Source organism: Puma concolor, chromosome A1, assembly GCF_028749965.1.
Source record: "Puma concolor isolate L17-30 chromosome A1, mPumCon1.1.hap2, whole genome shotgun sequence".
In the NCBI taxonomy this organism is placed as follows: domain Eukaryota; kingdom Metazoa; phylum Chordata; class Mammalia; order Carnivora; family Felidae; genus Puma; species Puma concolor.
Window position 1 is genome coordinate 123,730,327 of NC_141667.1, and position 10,145 is coordinate 123,740,471.

The 10,145-nt window shown below is 42.3% G+C and overlaps 1 protein-coding gene across 1 annotated transcript; it reads right to left on the minus strand.

Annotated features, from left to right (window-relative positions):
- Nucleotides 1-4,520: 4,520 nt before the first annotated feature.
- On the minus strand, nt 4,521-9,189 carry PCDHB5 (protocadherin beta 5). Its single transcript, XM_086702300.1, has one exon. The coding sequence runs from the start codon at nt 7,267-7,269 to the stop codon at nt 4,882-4,884; it is 2,388 nt and encodes a 795-aa protein (XP_086558426.1). The 5' UTR covers nt 7,270-9,189; the 3' UTR covers nt 4,521-4,881.
- Between the last annotated feature and the right edge of the window lie 956 nt (nt 9,190-10,145).

Consider the following 10,145-nt stretch of genomic DNA (forward strand, 5'->3'; position numbering starts at 1 on the left):
GTATTATTGAGAATGTTCAATAACTGACAAAACACAAGGCTCAGAAAAAAATAAAGTTAGGAATACAGTTATTAAGGAAATAATAGTAGAGATGAAATGATCCCAGATATGAAAAGGCAGGAATTTTTAGAATTTTTAGGACATTACATGACATACATACTATATAGCACATCAATGAAGTGTAAAAGAAAACTAAATGCATTTTCAGACATGCAGAGACAGAGTTTATTTTTCATGTGCCCTCTCTTAGGAATCCACTTGAGGATATACTGTAGCACAGAGAGGGCTTTAAAAATAGGAGATAAGTGGGCGCCTGGGTGGCGCAGTCCGTTAAGCGTCCGACTTCAGCCAGGTCACGATCTCGCAGTCCGTGAGTTCGAGCCCCGCGTCAGGCTCTGGGCTGATGGCTCAGAGCCTGGAGCCTGTTTCCGATTCTGTGTCTCTCTCTCTCTCTCTCTGCCCTTCCCCCGTTCATGCTCTGTCTCTCTCTGTCCCAAAAATAATAAACGTTGAAAAAAAAATTTAAAAAAAAAAGGAGATAAGTAATCTATCAAACAATGGGCTTAACTAGGAGAGGTATAAAAACAAGATGATAGTTTTGTACACATTTAGAGATCATTTAGTCCAGACAGAAGCAGAAAGAGAGCTTCAGGTAAGAGTTATGGGAACCTGAATTATTTAGAAATATTTGAAGATATGGTAAAGCCCAACTGATGGAGTCTAAAATGGTGAATCTGTAGCACCTGGGTGGCTCAGTTGGCTAAATCTGACTCTTGATTTCTGTTCAGGTCATGATCCGAGGGTTGTGGGATCAAGTCCCACATCAGGCTCTGTGCTAAGCATGGAGCCTGCTTGGGATTCCCGCCCCCACCCCGTGCCTCTGTCCCCCACTTGTGTGCTCTCTCTCTAAAAAAGAAAAAGTAACCTAAAGTAAAGTAAAATAAAATAAAATGGTGAATTTATTTTATCTTGATTCTAGGAACACTGTATTTTCTTTTTTTTTTTTTTAATTTTTTTTCAACGTTTATTTATTTTTGGGACAGAGAGAGACAGAGCATGAACGGGCGAGGGGCAGAGAGAGAGGGAGACACAGAATCGGAAACAGGCTCCAGGCTCCGAGCCATCAGCCCAGAGCCTGACGCGGGGCTCAAACCCACGGACCGCGAGATCGTGACCTGGCTGAAGTCGGACGCTTAACCGACTGCGCCACCCAGGCGCCCCGGAACACTGTATTTTCAATGGGACAGGAAACACAACAGTAGATCAAAGGAGCAGAAAATACAGTCCTTAAGTAATATGGCTCTGCAATGAGCAATGTATTTTACTGCGGTTAAAAAATGTAACACAAAATTTACCATCATAACCATTTTTAGGTATACAGTTCCATAGTGTTAAGTACATTCACATTGTTGGGAAGCAGATCTCCAGAACGTTTCCATTTTGCAAATCTGAAACTCTATACCCATCAAACAAAAACTCTCCTTTTCCTCCTCGCCCAGTCCCTGGTAGGCACCATTCTACTTTCTGTTTGTATGAATTTAACAAACTTGGATACATCATATAAGTGGAATCATACTGTATTTGCCTTTTTGTGACTATCTTCTTTCACTTAGAATAATGCCCTCAAAGTTCATCCACGTTGTAGCATGTGATAGGCTTCCCTTCCTTTTTTAAGATTCCATACATGGGTATTTGGGTTGGTTCCACCTCTGGCCAGTTGTGAATACTGCTGCTATGAACATGGGTGCACAAGTATCTTTGAGACCCTGCTTTCAATTCCTTTAGGTATATACCCAGATATGGGATTGCCAGATCATATAGAAGTTCTCTTTTACACTTTTTTGAGAAGACTTCATACTGTTTTTATAGCAGTTGCACCATTCTACAATCTCACCAACAGTGCACGGAGGGAATAGTTTCTCCACATCCTTTTGAACACTTGCTATTTTCTGTTTTTGTTTTTGTTTTTTTTCTGATAGCAGTCATCCTAATGTGTGTAGGGTGACACTACATTGTGGTTTGGATTTCCATTTCTCTGATGATTAGTGATGTTGAACATTTTTTCATATGTTTGTTGGTCATCTGCATATCATCTCTGGAGAAATATCTAAGTCCTTTGCTCATTTTTTAATCAGGTTATTTGATTTTTTTTGTTTTTGTTGGGTTGTAGGAGTTCTTAAATATTATGGACATTAAACCCATATCAGATATAGTATTTGCAAATATTTTCTCCCATTCCATAGGTTGCCTTTTCACTGTTGATGGTGTTCTTTGGTGCACAAAATTTTTTAAGTTTGATGTAGTCTCATTGGTCTATTTTCGCTTTGTTCCATGTGTTTTGGTGTGAAAGCCAAGAAATCACCACCAAATTCAATGTCATGAAGCTTTTCTCCTATGCTTTCTTCTAGGAATTTTATAGTGCAATGAATATTTTGAGAAAATCAGTCTCTTATACATAGGAATTGGCGTGGCACTCACAAATAGGCCATGATCTCCTGTTGAATATAAACAACTTCACAGAACAACATCATTAAAGAGGGATTGTGATCAGATGGAACAAAACTGCAATAAGATGACATCATGATCATGCTTGAGCACAGTCAAAAACAAGAACATTGTATAAACCAAAACAACGCCCAGAGTACTCTGTCCTGGCTGATTACAATTGAATGCTGGTTTTTAAAAAAACAATTACATTTTAATCTTCCTTTGTTCTTCTCATTTCCTGAATACAATTCAATAAGATACCCTATAATAGAATTACTCCCATTCACTGGAAGCATCCAGTCCAGGGCTACTTCCTTGAGCCCTATGCAAAACTACCAAACACAAGCCTTATACTTTTTTTTTTTTTAATTTTTTTTTTCAACGTTTATTTATTTTTTGGGACAGAGAGAGACAGAGCATGAATGGGGGAGGGGCAGAGAGAGAGGGAGACACAGAATCGGAAACAGGCTCCAGGCTCTGAGCCATCAGCCCAGAGCCTGACGCGGGGCTCGAACTCACGGACCGCGAGATCGTGACCTGATCGAACTCACGGACCGCGAGATCGTGACCTGGCTGAAGTCGGACGCTTAACCGACTGCGCCACCCAGGCGCCCCAAGCCTTATACTTTTTTAAGGAGCTATTACTAAGGTGACCAAAGCTTTCCCAGAATGTGCAGTCTCCCTTGTTACAACAAGTCAATAAACTCAGCTTTGTTCTGATCCAATGTGTCCTTGTGATCTTTGGTTACAGGGCATTCATAATATAATGGTCATTAAAAGTGAATTTTTAATAGTGATTTCAGATTCTACAACAGATATACAGACAAAAGGGGGAATTCTAGTCTTAGCTATGGTTACAGAGTAAAAATGTCATCAATCTGGACTATATAAAAGTGTAAGTTAATTTGACAGAGGTTGTAAAGTGTAAGGGAGAAAGAAGTAAGAGAAAAATATAAGAATTGTATTTTTTCTGTCAGACAAGTAAATGAAAGGAACTGTTGTTATGAACAATAAATGGAGGGTTTCAGCTTGTTCAGGGAAGTACTGGAAAATAGTGACAGAGCTCTATGTAAAGGATGAATGAGAGAAGTTTTAAGTGTGCTAGGTACTAGACAACAGTAGCAGGAAATTAAGGAAATTGTTTAGACTTCATGAAAAGGTTACAAACATATTCTTTAGTAATAAAAAAAGAACATAAAAAGGACTAGAGATAAAAGGTTTAAAGGTACTTTCCAATGGGATAAAATGAAAGTGTTGGCAAAAATATGGAGGAACTGGTACATCCAGACAGTACTGAGAGCAGTGTAAACTGGTACAACCACTTTAGAAACTATTTGGAAGAATCTACAAAAAGGGAACATGTACTTACTAAATGAGCAGCAATTTCACCCCTAGGTATATACCAACAGAAATGCATATACATGTTTGCCAAAGGACGTGTATGAGAATGTTCAAAGTAGTACTATTCAAACAGGCAAACTGTGCACCAACCCAAATATCCGTCTATAGTGGGATGGGTCATAAATTGTAAAATATTCATACAGTGGAATACTCTACAGCGATGAGAATGAAAAACTAAAATTAAAAGCATTGTCATGGACAAATATCATAAACATAATGTTGAGTGAAATCAGCCAGACACAAAGCAGTTCATACTCTACTATTCCAATTATATAAATTCAAAACAGGCAAAAGTAAATCATAGTATTGGAAGTCAGGATATTGTTATACTTGGGCTGGTAGTGACTTTAAGGGGTAATTTGTGTGGCACGTGAAATGTTAGTAACGTTTCATTACTAACCACCAAGATGCTGGTACCAAGTATGTTAACTTTCTGAAAACACATTGCAATTATGATTCGTTCCCTTTTCTTGTATGTATAATTCAATAAAAATTGTTTAAAAAATGTTTGCCAGTATGGATGAAAGCTAGGAAAGAAGAGTAGTTAGAACATTGTTGTTGCTTTTTGTCAAGTTTTCTCACATATTACATTCATTATCATTTGCATGTATTCCTTTGAAAACAAAATAAAATTATGTAAAACCTTTTTATTTTTGCTATTTAGCATCAAAAACAGTGTGATGAAACAGAATGGACAGAATACAGAGAAAAACAGTATTTGATTTCATTAAGACAGCTTATCCTGACAAATACCATCAAAAGCAAACATTTTAGGAAAGTCAACAGCATGCATAGATTTGGGATGGCACTGTGTATACATACATGCAGTGACAGAGAATTCAGTTTTCCCAAAATTGGGCAAGATAAAGTTGAAAAGGATAAATTCAGGGAAATCATACCTGAAGGTGGGATTTTTTTCCATGACGCTCTCAAACTCGGTATTTGGGGAAATTAGAGATAAATGACAAAACTCACGGCATTGTGATCAGATCCCTAATTGAATCCAAAGCTATTCCGGAAGGTGGCGTTTTCCTCCATTTCCTTTCCAATGCCCTGGGGAGGGAAGTTCGGGATAATCGGCTTCAAGAACTTGAACTCTCTAGTCCCCGAGCCTCCCGTCAGACACACCTCGTACTGGTAGCTCTGGGACAGCGTCCCCGCGCCGCTGACGTCCACCAGGTGGCCCGGAAAGTGGCCCTCAGGCCCCGAGCAGCGACCCGCAGACGCCGCCCGGCTCCGCCTGCACAGCCGCACCGCCACGAACACCAGCACCGAGAACAGGAAGAGCGACGACACGGACGCCAAGGCGACGACCAAGTAGACGGTGAGCGGGTCGGCCCGCGCCTCGGCCGCCGCCACCTCCGGGAGCGGCAGGTAGGGCTGCGAGAAGCCGTCCACCAGCAGCACGTGCAGCGTGACGCTGGCCGAGCGCGGCGGCTCGCCATTGTCCCTGACCAGCACCACCAGCCTGTGCTTGACGGCGTCGCGCTCGCTCAGCAGCCGGGCCGTGCGCACCTCGCCGTTGTGCGCCCACACGCCGAACAGCCCGGGCTCCGTGGCCTTGAGCAGCTGGTACGACAGCCAGGCGTTCTGGCCCGAGTCGCCGTCCACCGCCACCACCTTGGTCACCAGGTAGCCCGCCTCGGCCGCCCTGGGCACCAGCTCGGTGCAGGGCGCAGAGCCGTTCTGCGGCGGGTACAGCACGAAGGGCGCGTTGTCGTTGTCGTCCAGCACCAGCACGCGCACTCGCGCCTGGCTGCTGAGCGCGGGCGAGCCGCGGTCGGCCGCGCGCACGCCGAACTCGAACGCCTGCAGCGCCTCGTAGTCCAGGGACCTGAGCGCGAACAGCTGCCCGTTGTCCGCGTTGATGGACACCAGGGAGGCCAGGGGCAGCTGCGGGTCCGCGGGCGGCAGCAGCGAGTAGGTGACCTGGGCGTTGGCGCCCGAGTCCCTGTCCGTGGCGCTCACGCTGCCGATGTGCAGGGCGGGGCTGTTGTTCTCGCGGACGCGCAGGGTGTAGGTGGTTTGGCTGAAGGCGGGGGCGTTGTCGTTGACGTCGGAGACCGTCACGGTTATGTTGTGCTGCGTTTTCAGCCTGGGGGTCCCCAAGTCGGTGACGGTGATGGTGATGTTGTACTCAGCTTGGCTTTCTCTGTCCAGTGGCTTTTCTGTAACTAGGGTGTAAAAGTTCTTGAATGTGGGTTTCAAGAGAAAGGGAAGATCGTTCTGGATGGAGCAAACCATCCTACCGTTGTCCCCGGAGTCTGGATCAGAAACACTGAAAACAGCAACTACAGTCTCTGGGGAGTTTTCTGGGGTTGTGCTTGAGAGCGTTGACATGGTCAGTTCGGGGGCGTTGTCATTCACATCCACAACTTCTATAGCTACAGTGCATTTTCCTGAAAGGCCCCCACCGTCTGTGCCTGCAATTTCCACGTTATAGTATCGAGTTGCCTCGAAATCCAATGCCTTTTTCAGATGAATTTCTCCTGTTATTTCGTCTACTACAAATGGTTGAATAACTTGATTGCCTTGGAATAGAGTGTAGCGTACATTCCCATATGTTCCTGCATCTAAATCTTGGGCAGAGACAACGACAACTAAGGAGTTTGGGGGGCTGTTCTCCGGGACCTGTACCTCATAGAGCGACTGTAAAAACGCAGGGGCATTATCATTGATGTCCACGACTTCAATACGGACTGCAGTGGTCCCGGACCTAGGTGGATCCCCACCATCCAGCGCCGTAAGGGTTAAACTGAGTTCAGACTGCTCCTCCCGGTCCAGCGATTTGTCCAGCATGAGCTCTGGGTATTTTCTGCCATCTCCGCGATTATGAGTGACAACATGAAAATGGGAGTTGGGGCTGATTGTGTAGTTCTGAACAGTGTTGCCACCTATGTCAAAGTCCTGAGCTATTTTCAAAGGAAATACAGTCCCAGGCTGAACGCTTTCTGGGATTTTGAGGAGCATTTCCTTGTCTAGGAACTCTGGGGAATGGTCATTTATATCTGTGAGCTGCAGATCAGCCTGAAAAAACTGCACCGGGTTTTCCAGTAATAACTGGAAGTACAGTATACAGGGATCTGTCACTCCGCACAGCACCTCCCGGTCTAGTTTTTCATATAGCAGCAAATTCCCGGTTTCTACATCCAGTTCCAAGAGCTGTTTGTTTCCTTTGTAATGGATTCGCGCGCCTCGAGTAGCTAGTTCCCCCACCCTGAGCCCCAGGTCCTTTGCCAGGTTGGCCACAAAGGAGCCACTTTCTGTTTCTTCTGGAATGGAATACCTAATTGAGTCAGAGCCAGCCTCCCACAAAAGCATCAATATAGCAAGAAAGAGAACTTGCCTTTTCTGTGGCGTTTTTGCTAGCGCTGTCTCCATTGTTCAGACCAAATTCATGTGGTGCAGTTTCTTCACCTCTGTATACGGTCGACCCAGATGATTTGGTTAAATAACCTTGAATTAGATCTTTCTGACTGACTCGTCCTAGAATGATGTCCTCTCTGAAGACATCTGCCCCTAGATCTTACCTAAAATACTTCCGTCTTTCAGGAAGCATTCATTATTCTGAGTCCCAGCTTAATGGCGTCCGGCAGTCACAGAGCTTTTCATTCATACTCCTAGCCTGCAGCGCCACCAGGCGTCCTTATTTACTATTGCATATAGTATTTGCCATTTCATTCCAAATTATAACTGTTGTCATACCAATGTCCTTTTAAGTCACAGAAGTGCGCCCGATCATTTCTCCAGTTCTTAAGTAGTGGAAGTTCTAAAGAAATATCTGTTGGGTTAACTTTCAGTAAAAGAACACTTTTCAGAACAAACTGAAATGATATATTAGTGTTCCTCATAAAATACATTTTGAGAAGAAACTTTCTCTTGTGGGTTTGATTATATTTAAGAAAGAAGTGATAACTGATGTTTACAAAAGTTTACAATTTTTAAAAAGTCACTATTTTGAAATATATATCAGAAAAGGGTACACATTCTAAGTGTACAACTCAATACATTTTCATGAAGTGAGCACACTTGTATAAGTAGAACCTAAATTAAAACTGTTACCAAAACCCTTGAAGCCCCCTTCTGTTTTTGTGTGCTCATTACCCTCCCTGCTAAATGTAAGCATGCTTCTGACTTCTATTATCATAGATTCGTTTCTTTTTTTTAACTTTTTTTTAACGTTTATTTTTGAGACAGAGAGAGACAGAGTATGAACGGGGGAGGGTCAGAGAGAGAGGGAGACACAGAATCGGAAACAGACTCCAGACTCTGAGCAGTCAGCACAGAGCCCGACACAGGGCTTGAACTCACGGACCACGAGATCATGACCTGAGCCGAAGTCATACGCTTAACCGACTGAGCCACCCAGGCACCCCTCTTTTTTTTTTTTTAACTTTTATACAAATGGACTTATGGAGTATTTCTCTTTTATGTTTGGCTTCTTTTACTCAACATTATGTTTGTAAAATTCATCTGTTACACACTATCCTAATTAATTTTATTCTCAGTGCTTTATATTATTCTATTGTATGACTGTACTACTATTTGTTTATTCTCCAATTGATTGGGTGCTCCAGTTTGAGGGTATTTTGGATAGTGCTGCTATGAACATTCTTGAACATGTCTTTTAGTGTCTATGGGAGCATTTATGTTGAATATATTCCTACGAGTTAGACTTCTGTGTTATAAGACATGAATATATATTTAGCTTTAACAGATATTGCAAAAGTTTACAAATGTGGTTCCACGAAAACCAGCAAAGAATGACAGTTCCAGTTGTTCCATGTCCTTGTCAACACTTGATATTGTCTTTTAATTTTAACCACTCTGATGAGTGTGTAGTGATATCATATTGTAACTTTAGCAATTCCTTGATTAATTAAACTGAGCAGTTTTTTCACAAGTTTAATGGCTATTAGGACACATTCTTGTGAAGTGCTTGTCTTTGGTCTATCTATTTAGGGCATTTGCCTTTTTTTCTTATCAATCTTTAGAAGTTCCTTATTATATTCTGAGTATAAGCACTTTTTCAGAAGTAAGTATGGCAAATATCTTCTCCTACTCTATGGCTTGCATTTTAGTTCTCTTGTGCTATCTTTGATGAACAAAACTTCTTATTTTTAGTCTAATTTATCAATATTTTTTAATTTATGGTTTTAAGACTTTTTGTGTTCTTGGGGTGGCTCAATCAGTTAAGTATCCCACTCTTGTTTTTGGTTCAGGTCATGATCTCATGGTCTGTTGGAATGAGCCCCTAGTCTGGCTCCATGCTGGGCATGGAGTCTGCTTGGAATTCTCTCTTCTCTCTCTGCACCCCCCCCACCCCCCCCGCCGCTCCTGCACTCACTCTCTCTCTCAAAATAAATAAACATTGGGCGCCTGGGTGGCGCAGTCGGTTGAGCGTCCGACTTCAGCCAGGTCACGATCTCGCGGTCCGTGAGTTCGAGCCCCGCGTCAGGCTCTGGGCTGATGGCTCAGAGCCTGGAGCCTGTTTCCATTTCTGTGTCTCCCTCTCTCTCTGCCCCTCGCCCGTTCATGCTCTGTCTCTCTCTGTCCCAAAAATAAATAAACGTTGAAAAAAAAATTTAAAAAAATAAAATAAAAAAATAAACATTAAAAAAACACTTTTTTGTGTTCTCTTGAAACCTTTGCACATCTCAAGGTCATGGAAATATTCTTGTATGGCGTTTTTGAAAAATCAATTGCTTTACCTTTCACATTTAGAGCTATAGTATTCCAGAATTTTTTTCATATGAAGTTAGGGTTACATCATTTTTCATAAAAATATCCAGATTTTGCACTATCCTTTGAGAAGTTTCATTCCCCTTTGTTTTTGAAGTGTCATTTTGTTATAAATCAGGTGACCATAGGTGTATTCAAGACTCTTCTTTCCATTTTTCCCTTAATTTATCCTGCAATACCATATTTTCTTAATTACTATAGCTTCATAATAGTCATTATTATTGGGGCATCTGGCTGGGTCTGTCAGAAAAGCTTGTGACTCTTGATCTCAGGGTTGTGAGTTCAGGCCCCATGTCAGGTATAGAAATTACTTAATAAATAAATCCTCCACTTTCATTCTTTTTCTTCAAGATTGTGTTGGTTCTTCTTGTCCCTTTGCATTTCTATATAATCTCTAGATTTGGCCTGTCAATTTTTACAAAGAAATCTGCTGAAATTTTGTTTAGAATTTTATTCCATCTATAGACTGGGGATAATTGACATATTCCCAACATTGAGTCTTCCAACTATTGAAA